General features: G+C 43.4%; 1 protein-coding gene across 1 annotated transcript in view; it reads right to left on the bottom strand.

Annotated features, from left to right (window-relative positions):
• Positions 1-23,888, bottom strand: part of CACNA2D4 (calcium voltage-gated channel auxiliary subunit alpha2delta 4) — a 206,037-nt gene that overhangs the window by 29,989 nt on the left and 152,160 nt on the right. Inside the window, exons 28-29 of the mRNA XM_054988696.1 lie at positions 3,374-3,435; positions 1,469-1,483 (exon numbers count right to left, since the gene is read on the bottom strand). Of these exons, the coding sequence (XP_054844671.1) occupies positions 1,469-1,483; positions 3,374-3,435 (77 nt within the window). The remainder of the gene's footprint in view (positions 1-1,468; positions 1,484-3,373; positions 3,436-23,888) is intronic.

The following is a 23,888-nucleotide window of genomic DNA, read 5'->3' as shown; positions in this document are numbered from 1 at the left end:
AAGGGCATAGGCTATTTTCTGCTGCGGATCACCCACATTATTGTTAAAATGTTATTCACCCAGAACACGCAGCAGCTAGAAAGGAAAAGTTACCCAAACCTACTCTCCGTGGTCAACTCAAAGGCTTAACAAAGTATAACATTAAAAGTACAGCCACAGGCAATCAAACCAACAAGTAGGGAAGAACGTAGCTGCCTGAGTTATTATAACAATCAGGGGGTAAAAGGGCAAGTCTATATTCTTGCTTTTCATCTAATTAAAGCATGAAGGAAAATGTGGGTGGCTCCCCTAAAATGTTCACCTTTCCACAGGGAAGCCAAATCCCAGTTGTAACATGATTGACGGAGAAGCTTTTCTATTTATTTTACAGAAGGCATGACAAGAAATAAATGAGGACTTGGTAATGTTGTATAAATCAGAGTCAGTGAAAAATCTCCAAGTGTGCATGGAAGAAGTCTTGCATGAGGGAAGAGGCAGCATCTCCATTTAGACTTCTTTTAAATCAAAAAAGGAGGTTCTTTGCTAAGGCAGGGGGATTGCAATATGCTTCTGTTAGATACAGAAATCTGCTTGATTTCAGTTTCATTAACCGAGCTGTCATGTTGGCTGCAAGTCTGCTTATTGCCTTGTCATTGTGCATTAGGACAAGAAGTTATGTAACCCAGACAGCTAATTTGAGATGTAGATTCAAAGCACTTAGTACCCACTGTATCCCGATTCTTTGATTAAGCTGTACTATCTTGTCAAACAGGAATGCAAATATTTCCTGGAAATGAGAACTGATTGTGATAATCACTAGCCCATTTTCTCTTCCTGTGCCCATCTGCATATTTATTAACATCTTGGGTGGGCTTCAGAAATGCCAGTATATGTTTCTGATTAGCTTTGTACCATGTGGGGCATCATTCTTGTCACATGGACAAAAGAATCTCTTTTGCAATACAAGGGCTGTTTCATCTTGGTGTAATGTGGTCAGATACACTAGATATACTTCTGTTTCCTTTTGAATAAAGGCATGTGCCAGAGGATTAAGTCTCAAAGAAGTTTGCTAGAAGCCACATGTTAATTGGGCTGCCAACAGGCTTGAAGAAAAATGACCTTCTCTCTGTAATAGGGGCTTGACAGGTGGAAGTGGGCAGCTGAAGCTTTTCATGGTCTTGGAGGTAAATAACATCACCTGCTAAAGATGTTATTTAATGGATGTACACCTCCATTAAAGCTGGCAACCCTAGATACTACCTCAGGCTTTGACCTGTGTCTGAATCGTATGTCTTCCTCCACTCTAAGTATCTTTGGTTTCCATGATCCAGTCCTTTGCAACTTGTTCTGCTCTTCCTGCTTACTCTACATAGAAATATACGCAACTCAACAGCCAGTCAGCAAATGACACAAGATTATCAAAGCATCATGAAGTGCAGGCTAGGAATTCTGGGAAATTTCTTGGTCTTCAGAACAACTATCAACTTACATCGGTGTCATTGGGCTGGGGGACAGAAAATGGGAAGGTAGACAGGCAGCATGTAGAAAGGAAATGGGAAGAAGAGAGAAAATGTCCGTTAGTAACTCTTACTAAACCACTTTTGAACCACTGTTGAGTACCAAGGAACTACACCAGGAAATAGAGCCTGAACTATGAGCAAATGCTTTTTTTCAGTATCATTAAACTTATAAATAAGTTTATATTCCACACTCCCCTGTGGAATGTAAATCTGATACACAGAAATACATTGGTACAGATATATGTATATTTGTAATGCTGAAGTTGTGGTTGTCATAGAAGTACCAACACTCAACACATCTCCCCATTGAGTGAACTGATTATTTATCACCATCTAACTTCCATCTTCACCTGGTTTAGCTTCCTCCTTCTTCTGTAGGTCCAACGCCTCTTCTCTCCATGCCCACACTGTGTTGTGTGTGTCCCAGCACTGAGACTGAAGAGCCACTAAACAGGACTGAGTTGGTATTTTGGATATGTTGAATTTCATTTTTAACACTCTTGGATTAGCTGGAAGTATTTTATAATAAGATTTATAAATATGAAATATATGATCCAATTGTCTGCTCAATGTTTATATGTTTATGTTCTGATTGGGTCTTTAATGCTGGGATTTAATAAGCAACTTTTTAATGTGTTTTATGTTTTTATTATATTTTGCTTTGTAAGCTGCTTCAGGCAAGTTCCCTGGAGAGGCAGTAAAAAAAAAAACTTAATTGTTTGTTTGATTGTTTGTTCATTCATTCATATCTACGTTAGTATAAGACAACTTCATATGATCATTATGTAAACTTGTATACTATGAGTTTTGTACCCCAAATCTGCAGAACTATCTAGCAGAAACGAAAATATATTATGGATATATTTGATGCGATTGTTTGGATAACTCTTGGTATCTAACTATCTAAATACCTTTAAAAATTTCTCGTGTTATATAATAATAAACCTAAACATTTTAATTATTTTTGCTGATTAAGCCATCTATTTTAATGTTGGGAAATTTTTGTGTCAAAGTTTATTCGGCTATTAAGCAAACACAAATCTTGCAAGATTTGATCATCATCAAATGCAAGCTACATTTAACAGAATACTTTGAGTAATTGTAATGTATTGAATATTAGACTTGTCTCTCAAAACTGTTCCATCAATTTTTGCCGGTTTTGCTGATTCCAAGATTTTATTTTAGCCTGCAGATTTACAGCTTGTTTACACTGCAACACACTCACCAGTATCCTCATTAACGTATTTCTGAAACCAAATGCTCTTCTTATTGTAGGGAGTGTCATTACTTTTCAGTATTTTAATGTAAACAAAGTAAAGGTAAGCGCTAGAGGCATTAAGAACCAATAGAACAGAAAGTGGTCCGGAATACACAACATTAAATTGTCTTAACAAGCATCTTTAAAACTGAGTTTAATGAAAATTGTGGGATGGAATGAATCTGGATTAAATGGAGGCAATATTAATGGACTGGTCTGTAATCAGGATGGCAAAGAGGAACAGGTAGGCATTCTGCCTAAAGCTGAAGAGGATTTTGAATGGCTGAATTGGTACAAATATAATTCCGCAATTAAATTTGTCAGCTTCACTGAATTTAATGCAATGCCAAGCTTGTAACTGTTAACATGACATTCTGAGAACAGACAGGCAGCTGATGTAGCATTAGAGCTGTCAAAGGATTAGCAAAATGTGTAATTTAAAAACTAATCTATTGCACAAATCTGTACAATACAAATTTCATAAAGTTTCTGTGAAAATGTGTAAGGGAAAATATCAGCTGTTCAAGCGCATGATCATATCTTGCTTGAGACTAGCAAAAGGAGAGTGACCCTCTGTTTCCACGCAGTACATCAGCATAACTATCTCCATTCTTACCTGCTGTGTAGCTGTCCACAATTTGTGTTGGAGTAATTCCAGTTTAATTTGCACACCTACAGCTATGGGAAAACAAAGTGAGGAGGAAAGATTGGAGAGAAAAATACAGAGGCATGTTAGGTACAAATACAACATATTTGCATGAAGCCCCTGGAAAAAATCACACCATTTACAAGTATAAACAACAGGTAAGTACTGAGTCAGACCATCAAGTGAGAGTCAGAGGTTTAACAAGGTGATGGAAACGGAAGCGTCAACTGCTGTGCTAAAATCCTGACACCTCCCTCCCACTAAACACTAGCAAGATACAACATGCTGCCAAAACACTTCCCCTTTGGGTGGTAGATTATAAAAGCCATTTGATATAACGATGATTCAGTAGGAATCTTCAGCTGAAATCAGGCAATAATTTTTAAGAGAGCTGGAAATTGTGTGAGGGAAGCATTGCTTCCCAGGATGCATAATTTTTTTTTCTGGTTTGACACATGCCTCTGCTTAAATAGGTTTTACATACCATAAGCAAAATCTGCAAAACCTATTTAACAGACATAAAAGGAGGAGGAGAGTTCACTTTATAAGAAGTAATCTCTGTCTTTAGCATTTGAGAATAGAAAAAACATGTATCCAGTCTTATTCTGTACAGAGTTTCTCTGGAAAGTCAGCCCGAGTCATGCAGATGCTTCTTCATAATAACTGAAATCACAGAAACACAGAACTAGAAAGGAACCGCAAGGGACATCTAGTTTCACCCCCTCCACAATGCAGGAAATTCAGAGCTACCTCCCCCGGCCCCCGTGACCCTTGCTCAATGTCCAGAGAAAGGCAAAAAACCTCCAGGACCCCTGGCCAATCTGACCTGAAGCAAAATTCCTTTCTAACCCCAAAGTGGCGATAGGCATTACCCTGGGCACATAAGAAAGGACCACAAGAGCAGAGCACAGGCTCATCCCTTCTTGACCTCCCTCTCATGATCTGCCCAAATTTATCCTTGAATAATAGAATACATATTCTTGACAGATGGCCGTCAGACTCTGCTTAAAAACCTCCAAAGCAGGAGAGCCTATCACCTCCCAAGGAAGCCTGTTCCACTGAGGGACTGCTCTGTCTGAAAGTTCTTCCTAATGGTTAGCTGAAAATTCTTTGGGTTTAATTTTAACCTGTTGGTTCTGACCCTCTGGGGCAACAAAAAACAACTCTGCTCAGTCCTCTATGTGATAGCCCTTCAAACATTTGAAGATGGCTATCATATCACTTCTCGTTGTCTCTTCTCCAGGCTAAACATATCTGTCTCCTCCAACTTTTCCCACAGGACTTTGTCTCCGGACACCTCACCATCTTTGTACCTCTCTTTGGATACATTCCAGCTTGTCAACCTCCTCCTTAAACAGCAGTGCCCCAAACTGAACATGGTACTCCAAGTGAGGTCTAACCTGAGCATTGTAAAGTGATACCATAACTTCATGTGATCTGAACACTAAAACATCTATGGATGCAGCCCAAATCACATTTGCCTTTCTGGCTTCTGCATCACACTGCTGATTCACGTTCAGTGAATGGTCTACTAAGACCCCTAGATCCTTTTCTCATGTACTATTCCCAAGACAAACCCTACCCTTCCTATAATTATACATTTGATTTTTTCCTACCTAAATGAAGAACTTTACATTTATCTGTTATCATTTTGTTAATTTTAGTTCAGTTTTCTAGCCTGTCAAGATCATCCTGAATCTTGATGATGATTTAATTTCTAGCCCGCCCTCCCCACAAACGGGCTCTGGGTAGGTTAAAAAAACATTTTAAATACATTAAACCAGAATTCTCAATAACTATACATTCCAGATCCCAAGATGGAAGCCCCCTCCATTCTTCCCTGACAACCATACACAGGGGGGAGAGGGGGTGCAGTTGATATAATCAAACTGTGACTTCACATATGGGGGGTAGATGGCTATATAGCGCCCCCCCCCATGGAGACTAGTAGGGAGGCATTGCTAGATGGATCTAAGATTGGCCACAACCACATACCTGGCGGAACATCTCTGTCTTGCAGGCCCACTGAAAAGATGTAAGGTCTTGGCAAGACAAGGTATACTCTGACAAAGATTCCCACCAGGTTGGGGCCAGGACCAAGAAAGCCCTGGCCCTGGTCAAGGCCAGCTGGGCCTCCCTCAGGCCAGAGACCACCAGTAGATGTTTACTTGCTGATCTAAGTGCTCTCTGCGGTACATACGTAAAGTAAAGCAAATTTATTGTATTTAGCCATAGGCCACTACAAATCACAAACAGCAGAGAGTATAAACAGAAACATGAATGATTAAACTTAATATAACAAAGTCAGAACAATATAGATTGAAACTGATAAAACCGATGAACAGGTACATACGGGGAGAGGTGGTCCCTCAGGTATGCGGGTTCCAGTTCATTTAGGGCTTTGGAAGTTAAGATCAAAACCTTGAATCTGATCCAGAACTACACAGGGAGCCAGGGCAGCTGCTGCAAGATCGGAATAACATGTGCCCTATATGGTGTATCTATCAGGACATACGCAGCAGCATTCTGGACCCGCTGTAATTTTGGGGTCAGACCCAGGGGAAGCCCTGCATACAGCGAGTTACAGTAGTCTAATTTGGAGGTGACTGTTGCATAGATCGCTGTCGTTAGGTCATATGTTGAATAATAGGGCGCAAGCTGCCTGGCCTGCCGAAGATTAAAAAAAGCATACCTGGCAACTGCTGCGACCTGGACCTCCATTGATAAAGAGGAGTCCAGCATCACTCCAAGACTCTTGACTGATGGAATGGGCACAAGCAGTGCCCCATCAAAGGTCACCAGCTGGATTTCCGAATCCAACAACCCATGGCCCAAGTACAGGACCTCTGTCTTTGCCAGATTCAGTGTCAGTCAGCTCTGCTTCACCCATCCAGACACGGCCTCTAAAGCTCTCACTAGGACATTCAGGGCTGAGCCAGGCCATCCATCCATCAAGAGATACAACTGGGTGTCATCCACATACTTGTGACAACCCATTCCAAAACTTTGTACCAACTGGACAAGGGGGGTGTATATAAAGATTGAACAACAAAGGGGAGAGTATCGCCCCCTGTGGGACACCATACACCAGCGGTTAGCATGCGGATAACCTCTCCCTGAGCACCACCCTCTGTCCCTGATCATGAAGAAAAGAGACAAGCCATTGCAAGGCAGTCCCTTGGATCCCCACATTGGTGAGGCAGTGGGTCAGCAATTCATAGTCGACTGTGTTGAATGCTGCTGAAAGATCTAACAAAACTAGCAGAACCAACCCATCTCGATCTAGGTGCCTATGAAGCTCGTTTGTGAGGGCGACCAGCACTGTCTCCATCCCGTGGCCCGAATGGAAGCCGGACTGGAATGGGTCCAGGACAGAAGAATCCTCCAGGAATGTCTGCAGCTGCCCCACCACCTGCTCAATCACCTTGCCCAGAAACAAGAGGTTCAAAACTGGGTGGTAACTGGATGGGTCAGTAAGGTCCAAAAATGTTTTTTTCAGGAGAAGTTTCACCATGGCTTCCTTAATCACCCTTGGAAAAACCCTGGAGCTCTAAGATAAGTTAATAATAGCCTCCAATGGGGCCCTCAGCCCATCTGCGCTAGCCTTTACCAGACATGAAGGACAGGAGTCCAGGTAGCACGTGGTGGGCTTCACCAGCCACAGGATCCTGTCAACCCCCTCCTGGGAGAGCAAACTGAAGTGATCTAGAAATGGACCAGAAGACAGTCAAGAGGTCTTCAGTTCCCTTTCTATATCAACCATGGCCAGTAGGTCACGATGGAGGGACAAGTTTTTATTTGCAAAAAAACTCCCAAAAGCCTTACAGTTAATGTCTGAATTTCTGAGAAAGGGAGACTAAGAACCGAACTACTTGAAACAATTTTCTGAGCATGAGCTTGCAGACGCTATAGAGGTAGCATAGAAATCCTTCTTTGCTGCCTCCACAGCCACTTCACAGGCTTTCATAAATGCTCTATAAGATGATCTCACCTCTTCGTTCCGACTTCACTGCCACACTCGCTCAAGCCATCTCAGCTCCCGTTTTATCCATCACAGCTCCTCTATATGCCAGGGGACTAGTCTGGTATGGGGACAGAGAGGGCAACAGGGGGCGATTTTGTTGATGGCTTCTGAGAGACGGTCATATCAGTCCCCCACCAGCTCATCCAATGAACAGCTAGGGGGCATCGGATCCCGCAGAGCATTCTGTAAGCCAATTGGATCCATTAGTCTCTGCGGGCGAGCATAAATTAACTTGCCGCCTATGCAGGAGGGAGCTGGCAGTCCCAGACAAGCCTTCAGGACAAAGTGATCCGACCATGGCACCGCTTCAATGGCATCAATGTCCACCTGAATCTCCATTCCAAAGATCAAATCTAGTGTGTGGCCCACGTGATACGTGGAGGCTGAAACAAATTGGGAGAGACCTAGTGCTGCCATGGATGACACCAGGTCCGAGGCCTGTGAGGCCATCATTGACATAGACATTGAAGTCACCCAGGACTAACAGCCTAGGGTGCTCCAAAGCCCACCCCACCACCACCTCCAACAGGTTCAACAGAGTAGCTGCTGGTGCACTAGGCAGTCAGTACACCAAACAAATAGCCAAACTCTCCTCAGTGTCCCACATCAGGCTAACACAATCAATGCCAGTGATCTTTGGTGTGGGGAGTGGTCTGAAGGAGAAGGACTCTTGAATGAGTATTGCCACTCCCCTGACCATCCATCCAGGACTGGTGAAGGACAGAGAACCCCGGGAGGGCCAATTCTTTCAAGGCGACCATTTTGCCATCCCTCACCCAGGTCTCAGTCACACATACCAGGTCCACATATTTTACTGCAAAGTAGTTCTACAGTGTTTTGGACTTATTATTAATGGACCTGGCATTACACAACACCAATGCTGGAAGGAGGCACTTCATCCTCCTAGCCTCACAACCAACATGCCTCAGGATGGGACACAGGTTGGAAGGACATTGAGCCCTACCATGTCTCCATGGCCTTCCACTCCAGAACCGTGTCCCGCCACCATACCTTCCTCAACCTCAGAGTACTGGGATCCCTAGCTCCACCACAGTCTCCTCTGTCACATCACCATCCTCCACCACCCCATAACATAACACACAGCAGTATTGACATAATCTAACTACCCTCAATCTAAACCACAAATATGGGTTTTAAAATACTGTCATTTCATTTTTCCCACACACCCACCCTCATTTATCAGGTGTAAAATACAATACAGTCCCAATTAATTGCAATATAAATATATAAATACAACCAGATTCCACATCTGCAATTAATAATAACACTACTGGTTGAATAGGCAAATAATCTAATACAAGCCAACCAGTAGCAATTCAATCACAATAAAACTTTAGTTTCAGGGACAGGAAATACCACCTCAAAACCAATCTACTGCATTAGGTATCCCTCCCAATTTAGTATCATCTGCAAATAATAAAATATATAATACTTAGCATTTGTATAGCACTCTTGAGAGTTGAAAATGCTTTGTGCACATTAGTTCAACAATCCTTACAACAGCCCTAGATGGTAGGTCATTATTATCCTCATATTGTGGGGATTTATGCAGTGTTACTGAGGGGAGAGGTAACAGTAAGAAAATAACCTCTTGGAAGCCTGCTTTGCTCATTCCCTGCCCTCCCCCTCCAAGCTCCTAATATCAGAGAGCAATTCCCAGCCATGCTACTTGTCTTAGTTGCTGGCAGGTAGAGATGGGCATGAACCAGAAAAAAATGAACCATGTGGTTTGTGGTTCGTCACATTTTATGAACCATGAACTTTCACGAATCGGTTCATGAATTGGTTCATTTTGGTTCGTGAAAATGTCACTTCTGGGCCAGCAAATCACCACTTCTGGGTCAGCAGAAGGTCACTTCCAGGTCAGCAGAAGGTCTGCAGGAAGTCCATCCCCTATTGTCTAGGAAACTGATCGATTGGCGCCAGGCTGTCTGCAGTGATGAACTGAAAAACGAACCAAATGAACCAGCCTAAAGTTTGTGGCGGTTCGTTAGAAATGGGATCTGACGAACCGCTCATTCACGAACCACAAACTGGCCTGGTTAGTCACAAATTTTGGTTCGTATTTCAGTTCCTGCCCATCTCTACTGGCAGGGACTCAGGCAGAATGTACTAAATGAAACTTGAATAAATGCCTCTGAGCATTCTGCTTCAGTTCCAGCTTGTTGGAATGGCTTCTTCCAGGCACTGCCAGCGTTCAAGCAACAAGTTCCGAGTGGTATATCAGCAAAGAGACCAACCCAGTTTCTCCTAAAGCTTGATGCATTCTGCCTAAGGAGGGAAAGAAAGGAAGAGAGAATAATGGATGAGTTTGAAGCAAAAAGGAAGAGAGCTGGAGGGGAAAATGCCAGTTGCCACTAGCATTGCTAATGGCCTGGCTTAATGGGATATTATTCACTAGGAGATGTTACTGACCAACCATTTCCACACATTAAGCCTCTATTAAAGGGACAGGACATTTTCTCCAGCCCTGTTGGCAGCCTAGCTGCTGCCATGTAATACTGTCACAAAACAGATTCCAGAAACGGCTTGGCCCATTGCTGCCCCAGTTCAAGACTCTATTCTCTCGCTTCAGCTAACTGCCCTAGCAATTTGCCTTCAAAGGGCAGAACTACATGTTACATGTCTCTTTGTGATTCTGTTCACATGCTTCTTTTGGCTTATAAAATGCAGCCATTGGGCTGTGATTTTAAGGGGAAGAATGGCTTGGAGAGGAGAGAGAATTGCTTAATCTTTTGGCATCTTCCTGAGGAAAAATCACACTTCCTAGCTAATCTTATCCCTTGCTGGAGAAAACATATGAATTGTTCTTGAAACTCTGTCATGCAGATATTAAAGACAAACCTTATTAATCTGTACAAGACCTAATTCGAAAAGACAAATTAAATAAGCTTTCCATTATAGTTGTTTTTACAGAAAGGCCTGCGTTTTCACAGAACCTAGAGTACAACTAACCCTCCCTCCAAATAAGCAGCATCTTAAATTAGAACTGAAATGAAGACTTTAATCCTAATCTTGCTTTCTTACATGCAAATATTACTAGGTTGGATCCTATAATACATTGCTGCATGACGGCAAGGCACTTGCGATGACAGATCTTTCCTCACCTTCTCCTTCCTAGGACAGCCCTCTGAGATACACAAGAAGTCACAGGACCCTGTAGATAAAAAAAATAAAATCACCACGCAAAGGGAGGGGATGCAGTGAGGAAGAGAAATTTTCCTCTTCTCTGCAGCCTCCCTGTGACTGGAAGGTTTTTGTCCACAATGATCTCAGCTCCCAGAAGGCTGCAGTGGGAAGGGGATGGTGGGGAAAGGTCAGCCATTGTTACTGTCTTTCCTTCATGCAAACACTGGATCCGACCCTTTGGAACCAGTGTGACTCACTTCTGAGTAAATATGCTTTGTGAAATATAGAGATGTTTCTGTTTGAGAGTGCTTACAAAGCAAGACACAGCCCGGTGAGAATCCACCTCAGCTTAATGGCAGAGCATGTAGTTTGCATTCAAAAAATCTCAATTTCAATCCCCAAATTTCTGGTTGAAGTAGCTTCGCTGGAAAAGACCTTGGAGAGTTGCTGCTAATGACAGTTCTGAATTGCATGGACTAATAGTCTGAAGCAATAGTTCCCAGCTTCGTACGCTGATTATTTTAGATGCATGCCAATATGTTTTTCCTGATGCCACCACTAGATGGAAGGGGGAGGGGAACTGAGAGACCTGATTGCCTGTACCTTGATGTTCATGGGACAGACAAGATTAGAAACAGGAACTCTTGCTTTACATGCCATTCTGTTACTGTTGTTTATTCCTTTCAAATATTAAATATCCTGCTCTCTTAGGGCTGCCGGACCCCCGGTGGGGGTGGGGGATCCCCCGTCCCCACCCTGCCACCCCTGCCCCTCCCTACCTGGCCAGCGGGGGGGCGCACACCTTCCATGCGTGCCCCCCTGCGGAGCTGCGCGCCTCCGTGCACAGCAACCACCAGGATCAGGCCTGTTTTGGCCTGGATCGGGGCCCCTGTGGAGCGCAGGAGCATTCCTGTGCTCTGCAGGGGCCCACAACGGGCCCAATCCGCGCCAAAACGGACCCAATCCATGCCAAAATGGGCGCGGATCGGGCCCGTTTTGGCACGGATAGGGCCCGTTGTGGGCCCCTGCGGAGCGCAGGAATGCTCCCGCGCTCCACAGGGGCCTAAAACGGGCCCAATCCACGCTGAAACAGACCTGATCCGTGCCAAAATGGGCGCAGATCAGGCCCGTTTGGGCATGGATCGGGCCCGTTGAAGGCCCCTGCGGAGCGCAGGAATGCTTCTGTGCTCCACAGGGGCCCACAATGGGCCCGATCCGTGCCCAAACAGGCTGTGTGGTGACGTCACTTCCCAGCAGTGACGTCATTATGCTTGCAGGAGCGGCACGCACCCCCCCCCCAGGTAAGAGTCAGGTCTCAATCTCCTGCTGGGAGATCAAGGGGGCCTGGCAACCCTATGCTCTCTACACTAAAAACATTCACCACTCATAACAAAATTATTAAGACACATTTCAATAAAACCAAAAAGACCCAGCATAAAAAGATAAAATAGCAGCAGTAACAGCAGCAGATAACAGTCAGTTAGATAGATAGATAGATAGATAGATAGATAGATAGATAGATAGATAGATAGATAGATAGATAGATAGATAGATAGATAGATAGATAGATAGATAGATAGATAGATAGATAGATAGATAGATAGATATAAAGCAGTAAAATTTTTTAAAACAGTTGCATTAAAATCTAGTCCTAAAAGCAACAGCCAGAAAAATATATAGTAAAAGCAAACAGCGTGGAGGAAGAAAAACAGAATTCAGCAAAATGGCTGGAAAATGGTTGGGGGGAGGGGAAAGATTTTGCCTGGTGCCTTAGGCCTTAATAAATGTGGTACCAGGCAACCCACCCTGAGCTGGATGGCCCAGGTGAGCCTGATCTCATCAGATCTTAGAAGCTAAGCAGGGTCAGCCTTGGTTAGTAACTGGGTGGGAGACCTCCAACGAAGTCCAGGGTTGCAGAGGCAGGCAATGGCAAACCACCTCTGATAGCCCCTTGCTATGAAAACCCCAGCAGGGCTTTTCATAGCTATGACTTGAGGGCACTCTCCACTACCACCACCAGGCCAGCCACTGTGGGAAGGGAATTCCAGAGCTGATGTCTGAAACTCCCTCCCTTCAGACTGAAGGCAGGGACACAGAGGACCAGCTCTTTGCAGATGAAATTATGTGAGATGTGAGTTTGAATGGAAGTAGTCAATCCTTCAGAAAGGTATACTAACCTATTAATTCTTTGCATTGCTGCTGGCATTCAGTTTTGAAGAAGTCCAAAACCACAGAGCAGACTTAGCTTTGTGCTATGACTGCACTGAGCCTGGCAGCTGCAATCAAAGGCACAGTACATCATCTCTGCTCTTGGAGCCACTGTGTCAGTGTCCTTCAAGTCAGGTTTATATTGCTGGTACATCGCATGGTATGTTTATTGTAAACTGAATCTGACTGCCCTGAAATGGGGAAGCGAGTTATTTCCTACAGCTGCCTTTTCCCTGAACTTGTGAGCATGAACAGCCAAAGAAGATGCAAGATCCATCTGAATCTAAGTTCACCGGATGTCATGGAAGCAGAAAAAAGGAGACTGCATTTTGACCTCAGGATGTAATGCGGACCTTTCAAGATAAAAAAAAAGCTAGATGTCAGACTGAGTGCTGATGTCCTGTTAGGCAAGATCCTGCCCATAATAATGCTCTACCTTGTTTCCATGGGAAGTAATTGGAGGCAATGGGCAGCCTTCTTGGAGGTGGGGGTAATCATGCTGCTGGGAATGCAACTCCTGCCGCTTTTAATAATCTCTCTCTCTCTCTCTTAAAGTATATACAAAAGATATGAGTGCTCAAGCATGAGAGTGACGGAGTATGCAACTTATTATAAAAGGTAAAATAAAAAATCTGTGTAGTGAAGAGCAGTTACTGTGACAAACGAAGCAGAGTTTTGTCCCCATAGTTCTCCTTTAGCAGCCCATTGGGGAGCCTCTAAAAAAAAATAACTATTTTGAAACTAGATTACAAAAAGAGCCAGGGAGGGGTATTACCGGTGACTTGACAGACACCAGACAACCAGTACCTGGGACACTCACGCACAGTCAAAACAACTCCACTTACTGCAAAGCATTTGCTTGCTGGGGAAACCCCTGGATACAGCAATCTTCAACACCCCCCCCCCGCCACAATTTTAGTAACTTGTAAACATTGCCCATATAAAACCACACTTATTATCCTAATATCCTTTTGATCCTATTAGGCAGAGGAACATTATAGGCTGTAAATGAGGTAGTTTGATTGTTTATATGGGCTGTTTTCACACTGCTTACCTTCCCTCACAACGACCCGGAACATTGCGCAAAAAACACGGAAGATCGCAAAAATGCGATCTTCCACATTTTTTGTGCGATGTTCCAGGTCGTTGCGAGGAAAGGTAAGCAGTGTGAAAATGGCCATTGTCTGGAAGGCATTCTGCTTTAGTCCATGGAGTAAATTCTGTGTTATCCTTTGAAACCAACTCAAGTGAGAATTATTCCCCTTATTGCAACTGGATTGTATCCTTGGGAACAAGCATTAGTCAAAACATGTGGCTTTCATATGCCTGTGGAGCATTTAATGCCCAGACTGCTAACCTTGGAAGCACAGGTAGTAACGAAGTGCCTCCTGTTTTCACTTCTAGGTACTGAAATCCTGATAGATTGTTCAAAAGGAATGAAAAACATGGTAAGGAATTTATTTCCTGTACATCCTACAGAAAGCACAAAAAACTCCCTCTGAATGTAGTGATTTGTACGAGGTTCAAGACACAACAGTAATTACAAAGGTGATTACTAAAGAGTTAGTATCGAACGTACTAACATAAGAAGAAGAAGAAGAAGAAGAAGAAGATGGTAGATGAGTGGGAGAAAAAACCCAGAAAGGTAAGTGAAAGTGTGATGGTAAAAGGGAAGCAATCCATGACCAGCCAAGTGGAACTTTCTCAGAGTCCAATGGCTGATAGGTAGATACAGGGCTTTTTTTCAGGTGGAACGCGGTGGAACGGAGTTCCGGCACCTCTTAAAAATGGTCGCCCCGCCCCCTGATCTCCAGACAGAGGGTAGTTGGTGCGGAGGGTGGTGCGGAGGGTGATCTAAACTCCCTTCTATCTGGAGATCAGGGGGCAGGGCCACCGGCCATGTGACTATTTTTTCTGAGGGCAATTTAAACTTTAAAAAATTCTCCCCTTGTTCCAGCTGACCCAAAGTTATGTCATTGCATGGTCCCAGGAACGTGTGTGCACTTTGCCAGGGTCACCACCTCCCACCACGAGTTGCCCCGTGTGCTGGCAACCCACTGAGCTCCACCACCTCTTTTCCCAGAAAAAAAGCCCTGGGTAGATATATCAGCCATTGATCTTGACATTGTGTTGGGTGGAAACATGTAATATTTGTAGTTAGCCCTTTTAAATTATGCAGAAGTACAGTTGGGAACAGACTGCCTTTTCTTCCTCTCTGTGTTCTAAAGGAACACACGGTGAACAAGGCACCCATCCATCCTTCACAAGGGAAACTGCACCCTGATATACAAATACTTGGGTATTTGCTGCATGACAAGCCAATCCAGCCAGACTAGATAATATGCAGAAGATCCATCAGCAGGTCTTCTAACCTCTCTGTTTTTTCTTTAAAACAAACATGGAGGATTCAACTGGGCCTGTAGAAGGAAATTTAGTAATCTCTCCTTGCCATTTTCCTGATTTGACTTGCCCTCCTGAACTAGTATTATTCCCACTGGGGGAAGTGTGTTTAATCTCTCCTGGGTTTTATATACAGCAGCTGGAACAGGATGGAACTTCCCTTTTCAAGAAAGGAAGGACTTCCTTTAAGGAGGCATACACTTCATCATAGACTCTGATGACCACATATCATTAGAATATTATATGAGTTGTTATAAACTGTAATTTAAGATTATAAATTTTACTATTCATTTTACATGTTCAAAGGCAAGTTAATAAAGGTTGTTATTATTATTCAGATATACACGGCTCTCCCCAATAGAGACTCAAAGTGGCTATAACATTATTATGCCGTCCTCTATTTTATCCTCACAACAGCCCTGTGAGAGAAAGTGACTGGCCTGAGGTCAAACAGTGAACTTCCACAGCAAAGTAGGCTTTTGAACCTGGATCTCCCATCACTATGCTATGCCGGCTAGGTAACTTTCACACTGCCCAATCCTAGGCATGCTTACTCACCAGAAAGTCCCATTCAGTTCAATGTCTTACTCCCATGTAAGTATGTATACGATTGCAGCCTTAGTAATCTAATAAAAGCAAGTATATTAGAATCTTTTTAGACTGAGGGACATACACCATGTATGAATGCTTGAAATTCCACTGTGGTTTTGTAGAAATTCTCCACACCCATTTTGGAAACAGTGAAGCCCTAATTATTGGGCAATTTGATATAGACAAGTACACAGGACACAGCGCTGACCGGGATAGCCCAGGCAAGATCTTGGAAGCTAAGCAGGGTTGGCTTTGGTTCGTAATTGGATGGGAGCCCCTCAAAGAAGACCAGGGTTGCTATGCAGAGGCAGGCAATGATAAACAACCTCTATTAGTCTCTTGCCTTGAAAACCGCAGCAGGGGTCACCATAAGTCAGCTATGACTTCAAGGTATTTTCCACCACTACCACACAAGACACAATTGTTCCCGACCCAATGGCACAGCATCCTTGCCAGATACTTAGTGCAGTCTTATTTCATCCCTTCCCCACATCAGCAAGCATGCAGACACACGGGCCAGTATGGGGGAATCTGGGTGTTTCTCCAATATCTCCATTCTACTTTTTGTGTCTGCATGTTGCAAGTCGAGACCTGGATCTCAAGTAACTTCAGTAGTTGAAGCCGGGGGGAGAATCGCGCCCACAATGTTTTGAAAACTGCTGGAGATGATGAGTAAGAGTGTGTGGCTAAACCAGCCCGAGATTCCTTGCCACTATAAAACAAACCTATTCGGGGGGGGGGGGGGGGCGGCGGCGTTGATTTAACCAGCAGAAGTATCCACTCTCAGAGGAACCCACTTCCAATACCTCTGCATGAGTCTACATTCTGAGCCTCCCTCTTTTCAATCCGTAGGTTCTTCTGCGGGTTCAAGACATAACTGTGATGATAAAGGTGGAGATTATTAAATAATTGGTATGGAGCGTATTAATATATGAAGAAGTTAGTAGATGTGTAGGAAGAAAGAACAAGAGCGGTGTATGAAAGTATGGTGATAGAAGGAATCTGGAGGAGGCATGGGTAGAAAGACAAGGCTACCCACAAACATTTCCAGGAGAAAAATACGTAACAAGGGCATAGCGTACTTCAGTGTGCCAAGGTTCAGAAATGCTTGCAACAGTCGTTTGAGAGACATCAGTATTACTAGGCTCATATTGCAGCAGACATGGAGTGAATGAGCTGATGGCCAAACCACAAGTGACAGAGCCATGGGTCCATCCTGTGGCTGCTGACCCCATTCTGAAAACAGTTGCATGCACACAGCATGGCTCCAAGAACTCTCACCCTCCCTGTGCCTTTTCAGGTGCCAAAATAGTTCCTCATTGCTTTTTGGGCAGCTGAAAAGGCGTGGTGGGCGGGGGGGGGGATGAGAGCTCCTTGGGCAGCCATGCCACATGCACCATTTGGTTCAGCAATTCGTGGCAATTTTTAAGGAACTACTACTGCTTTTAAAATGACATTGGTGGCCACGCAATGGGCCTGTCTGGAACTATCCTGGCTCACCTTTTTAGCACCCTGTGACAGCAGGTTGGATTAGAAAAAGGGGGAAACTCCGCAGGTTCTAGCAGATTTCAGAGGCCTTACAGAACTCAAGGCTAGATGACCACAATGCATTGATCTGACCTTTCTGGTAGCCCAGAAGTTTCAATTGGTACAAAATGAAGTAGATTGCTTTCTTCCCTGGGAAGACTGTAGAAAACACATAGCTCCAATGCTCTAGCAACTGCACTGCCTCCCCTTTTTTCTTTTGGGCATAATTCAGGGCGTTGGCTTTTATGTTTAATATAGCTTGGGTCCCACGTGTTCCATTGCAGCCATAAAGATCAACTGAGGATGTTTTATGGACTGTATCAGCTACATACCAAGTTTAAATCACATGGGCATGCAGAGACAGGTTCTTGCCAGCTGCTCCCCAATTTGTAGCTCCCTTCCCCCAAGCATACCAAATTCTGTGCTTCTTCCAGAGCGCTTCATGACTGTCTCGCTTAGAACGGTTTTTAACAGAACATGGGCAAAGGTAATTTCAATTGTACTATTGGATTGGAATCTTGCTCTTCCACCACAGATAAACATGGCTGCCCACCTGAAACTATCTTGATTTTATTGCATGTGTTGTTATTCTTATCACACATTGGGAAGGGGCAGGACAAAAACTGAACTGGGTAAAATAAATGAGGAAATATATGCCTCCCTAAGCAATGGCTGTCCTAACTTTAATAGGCGTCTGGCCCGGGACGGCACTTTGATAGTGTTTTTCTCTGTGCCCATGCGATCATTTCCAGCTCTATCAGATTCATGGCATGCCTGCCCTCATTGTGTTGTTATGACAGCTGGCTTACCAGTTTTAAAAAAAAGAAACAAAAACATGAGCATTCTTTCAGTGTAGTCTTTCAATCTTTTTCATTCTTTTTGTAATTGAAATATGCTTGTCTACTAGCACTCCTCCCGAAATTATGGAATGTCCAAAAGCCATTTACCTTAAAAACAATAAAAGGGAACTCAAGCAAACAACAGGGGTGGACGAGAGCCTGACAGAAGTCAAAGCTGGAAAAATGAAGAGAATTTTTGCAGGATTTAGAATTTGGGATAGAAAGACTAAGGGGAAATCCGGTGAAAGAGAGAGAGAGAGAGAGAGAGAGAGAGAGATAGGGAAAGAGGTTTGTTTAGAAAGGGGGAAAATGCCAAGAAACAGAACAGGACAGACCACACAAAGATTTACAGAGGCATCTCTGACCAGGCTCTGAACAAAGACAATGTACACATTATGCAGATTCAAGGTGGTAAAATTCCTTGCAGGTGTGTGGGGAAAGGATCACATTTTTGCACACTCCCCCACATAAAAACATCCTCTATGCAGTAAGTGAGAGTGTCAGAAAGGAAAACTTAGCATAGCACTGCCTGCTTTTCTGCTCTATTACATGAGAGGAATATTTTACATGGGAAAGTATTAAAAAAAACCCACTGTATGGAATCTAAAGTGATACAAATCTAGAATTTTATCATTTCAGTCTGCACAGCTGGCAGTTCAGCTTTCAGTCACAGAACTGTAAAAAAAAAGGAAAAAGGCACAGTTCATTTGAGTGGTCGCTCGGGATAATATATTTGGCACATTTTTATCCTTCCCTCCCTGCAAGGAGCTTGGAGCAGCATACGTCAGTCTCCCCTCTTCCACTTTATCCTCTCAGCAACCCTACGAGGTAGGCTCAACTGAGAAAGAGTGACTGGCCCAAGATCACGCAGCGAGCTTCATGGCACAGGAGAGCTTTGAACTTGAGTCTCCAAGATCCTAGTCCAGCCTGTTAACTATTACACCAACCTGGTTCTCATCGTAGTGTGAGCGTGGAATTTAAAACTTATTTCCAAATGTCTTTATTAATCTCCCCAAATGCACAACTGTGGAGATAGAGGTTTGCCACATACCACTCCTCAATTCTGAGTTGCTCTGCATTCTCAGGAAAAAGAATTTGTTCTAGCATCCACCTATGCTTCCTGGTAGCCCCAAGCCGGCTGTTCTTGTCAAAACATTATAGATTCTGTCTAGAGTCCAGTGTGTCAGCCTGCCTTCCTCTCTGGCACATTGCCCCTCCCTGCTCTGTGCACTCCCTCACCCTCATCAAGAAAACTAGCAGGCGTACCTTGCTTTTTTATTGTGGGTTTACTAAGAACAACTGGCTTCCTCCTCTTCCCATGCCGCTCCACTGGTTGATAACAAGGAGGACACTTAAATCCCTCTTGATAATCTACCCCTGCTTAACTTTAGTAGGTCTGTTCCAAAAGGGGCTGAAGGCAGCTCAAGCAAAAGAAAAGGACTTGCTGTTTCTCTAGGAGGAGATTAGGGTAATTTGGAGTTTTCAAGCTCCCTCTACACTCTGGGAATGTAGCAACATTGCGAGCGGAATCCGCCTGCTTCTCTGGGTCAGTTCCTTCACACTGTATGATTGTGCGTCTCTGTGTGCGAGCATGCTCTTGTGTGTGTGTGTGTATACTGCTGTCATCACAGATGTATCCCCAGCTGTCACTCCACCCTGCTCACTCTCTCCTTCTCTCTCCTCCCCACTTGGTGCTTTCTCGATTATTCAGCGGACTGCCATCTCTGTTACACGCAGCCATCTCCCCTTTGCTCCTGTGCTCCAGAGACTTGGCACCATGCAGGGTGAAGGGGGCTGATGCCAGGCGGCGTCCTGCAAGTGCTTGCCTGCCTAACCACCAATCGCCTACAAGGGATCTCTGGGATACTCACAAGAGGGTTTGGCAGCAAGTCTGAAAAGATTCCATCCCAAGTAGAGAACAGTAAGTAGAGGATCTTTTCTCTGCCATACCATCCAGCTGCTGGGGAAATGCTTCCACTTACGGTTGCCTTTTGCCACCTTCTTTCATCTAGAGGGCACCCCTAGCTAGGGGGTGGGGGTGGGGGTGGGGGCTGAGAACTGACAAACACTGACAGAGCGCTGTCTGTGACAAGGTGCTTTTGAGGGAAAACCTAACTGGGCAAGCCCCAGGGTACCTGTTTGATTAACAGAGTGCCAGATGATGATTTCTGTGCATGCAGCACTTGTGGCTAATCCAAGTCAGGTGAGGAGGGCTAAAGAAAACAATGCAAGTCATCCATGGAGAAAGTACAGCTCTTTCTCTATCACAGATGCAGCTTCAAACTGGGAAAGCTGCTCTGAACCTTAATCATTTTGGGTCAATATGACCCAAATATTGCCTCCTCTTCCCCAGTCAAGGAGCAAGGACTCTTTTGCATCCTCATAAAAGCAATATCTTATGGTAATGTGTTCAGAAATGGAGGCAGGGTAGTGAGTTGGAAAAGAGTACCACTCAAGCTGGTGACATTTTTATGGACATACTTTCTAGGCTAAGCTGCTTTAAAAACAGCTGGGTAAAATGAAGGAAGGTGGATAAGAAAGATGAAGGAGGAAGAGTTATTTGTCGGCTTAGAGCTTGTCTGTAGAAAGTTCAAATTCCAACAAAAAGGATTTTCTTTATTATATTTGCTCTTATGTCCTTTTTCTAACAATGCAGCAAAGGAAAATCATGCATAGGACACAAACCCAGAAATGCTGTGCTAGAGGAGCCAAAAATAGTTATCTAAATGCTCCCCCCCCCATCATCCCAGAGGCTGATCCCTGAGATCAGCAAACCTTTGTGAAGGTGTCATGCTGACGGAAGAAGCAGAGAGGCAAAAGGGCAGTCTTTTTACAGTTCTTCATACTTACGAAGGATTTGCTCAAAACCGGGGGGGGGGGTGAGGAAAGGAGAAGGGGGAAGAATAAGGGGAGGAAAAGCTTTCTGCTCCCCCCATATGTGTGTTTGCATGAGAGAGAGAGAGAGAGAGAGAGAGAGAGAGAGAGAGAGAGAGCACAAGAGCAGAGGAATCTATACACATTCATGCCTTCCACAGAATAGCCTGCCACAATTCATTCACTTCCTTGCCAGCCTTTTATTGCCAACTCATTATAAATAAAAACAGAAAGTTTAGATCTCAGCTGAGTGTTAAGCCAGTCATCCCCTTTCTACCTATAATCTGCAAAGAGGTAGACCTCGGGGTGGGGACCAACAGCGATAAAGCCCATCAGTTCAGAGTGCTACATTTATATGACATCCATAATTTGTACAGCAACCTGTTGGGTAAGTCAGTGTTATTATACCCATTCTGCAAATGGAGAAGAGAATCAAAGCTGAAAGACACTGTCTTCATTTTACCACACAGCAAGTTCAAAACTTGAACTGGGGCCTCCTGGAACAGTGCTCAGTCTTAGGCTGTACCTCTCTACAATCTGGATCTCAACTTTCTCTGTACTTTGGGATGTTCTGCTACGGGATCCTGTCTCAGATAAACAGCAATAGTCTATCCTAGTCCCTGGCTACGTAAAAACTGGAGAAAAATTAAAAGCTGGTTTGCAAAAAGAAAAGACAGCTGCTGTCCAAGGTGCTGTTACACAATACCTTGAAACAGACCATATCGTTATATATTAAAAACAAAAAATGCACAGATTTATTTCAAAGGTCAAAAACCCAAGGTCAGTTTTTTCATTACATTTTTTCCAGCTCATTCCAGCTGCTCTGGAGGGTTGCTGCTGGGGTCCATTTTGGAAGGCTTGTTTTGGATTGTTCCAGGTCGCCGAAAGTGAAGAATATTCGTTAGCGAATTAACCCCAAGGAATTGTATTCCAGACTGACATTACTGCAAACCTTACAAGAAGACCGAATTCACCTGAGGTGGTTAAAAATAAGTCTAGGAAAGGGATTCACAGGGAGGAAATCTCATATGCTGTCTTAGTCTTGTAGTGGCATACCCTCACTCTTGTGAGGGTGACCAAAATACGACAGCCTTAGTTTTGTCATTTTAGCTTCAAGGGAGGATTCAGGCTTGATTTTATCTAGTGCCCACTTATTTGTCTTTTTGGCTGTCCTTGGTATCTGGAAAACTCTCCTCCAGCACCACGTTTCAAATGAATCAATTTTCTTCCTCTAAGTTTTCTTCACTGTCCAACTTTCACATCCATTAATAGTAATGGGGAATAGCATAGTTTGAATTATGTTGATCTTGGTTCCCAGAGAGATATCTTTATCTTTAAGGATCTTATCTAGCTTCCTCACAGCTGCTCTTCCAAGTCTCAATCTTTTTCTGGTTTCTTGATTGCAGTCTCCCTTTTGGTTCATGATTGAGCCAAGGAATAGAAAATCTTGAACAATTTCAATTTCCTCATTGTCAACTTCAAAATTGTGTAATTCCTCAGTAGTCATTACTTTTGTTTTCTTAATGTTCAGCTGTAATCCTGCTTTGGTGCTTTCTCCTTTAACCTTCATCAGTAGTCGTTTCAAGTCTTCACTATTTTTGCCAGTAACGTGGTGTCATCTGCATATCTCAAATTGTTCAATTTTCACTCCACCTTCTTCTAGATCTAATCCAGCTTTCCTTATGATACACTGTGCATAGAGGTTGAACAGGTAGGGGTAATAATATGCATCCCTGTCTGACACCCTTGCCAGTTGGAAATCATTCTGTTTCCCCATATTCTGTCCTGACAGTAACCTCTTCTCCAGAGTATAGGTTGTGCATCAAAACAATCAGATGTTGTGGCACTTCCATTTCTTTTAAGACTCTCCATAGTTATTCATGATCCACACAGTCAAAAACTTTGCTGTAATCTATAAACACAGGCTGATTTTCTTCTGAAATTTCCTGGCATGTTCCATTAGCCGTCGTAAATTTGCAATGTGATCTCTGGTGCCTCTTCCTTTTCTGAATCCAGCTTGAACATCTGGCATTTCTTTTTCCATATATGGTAAGAATCACTTTGCTTACATGGGAAATTAACGTGATAGTCTGATAGTTGCTGCACTCTTTGGCATCCCCTTTTTTGGAATTGGAATGTAAATTGAGCATTTCCAGTCCATGGGCCATTGTTTTGTTTTCCATATTTGTTGACAGATTCTTGTTAAGATTCTGATGGACTCCATTTCTGTAGCTTGAAATAGCTCTATTGGTATTCCATCTACTCCAGATGCTTCTTTCTCCCAATTGCTCTGAGTGCAGCTTTTACTTCACTTTCTGGGATTTCTGGTTTTTCATCAAAAGATTCTTCAACGAAAGTATCTGTCATCCTTCCATCTCTTTTGTATAGTTCTTTGATGTATTGTTTCCATCTTTCCTTTATTTTGTTCTGATCAGATACTGTATTTCTGTGTTGATCTTTCAGCATCCCAAGCTCTGGCTTGAATTTCCCGTTGATTTCTCAGATCTTTTGGAACAGATCTCTTGTTCTTCCTTTTTTGTTGTTGTCTTCTATTTCTTTGCACTGGTTATTATAATAAATTTCTTTGTCTCTGTGTGAAAGTCACTGAAAAGCTACATTTAGAATTTTGACCCTATTTCTGTCACCTTTTGCTTTTGCTTCTCATCTATCTTTAGCAATTTTGTTTCCTCAGTCATCAATTTAGGCTTCTCCTTTCTTTTAGTTACAAGAATAGTCTTTGCACATTCTTCCTTGATAATATCTCTGGTTTCAGCCCATTGTTCGTCTGGCTCATAATCAACTAATCAAGATATGGTCTTTAAATTCTTCAGGAATATTATTTAGATTATATTTTGGCACTATGATTCTTTTA

Source organism: Eublepharis macularius, chromosome 9 (genome assembly GCF_028583425.1).
Source record: "Eublepharis macularius isolate TG4126 chromosome 9, MPM_Emac_v1.0, whole genome shotgun sequence".
Lineage (NCBI taxonomy): Eukaryota > Metazoa > Chordata > Lepidosauria > Squamata > Eublepharidae > Eublepharis > Eublepharis macularius.
The sequence above is the reverse complement of the archived record's forward strand: the minus strand, read 5'-3'. Positions and strand labels throughout refer to the sequence as shown.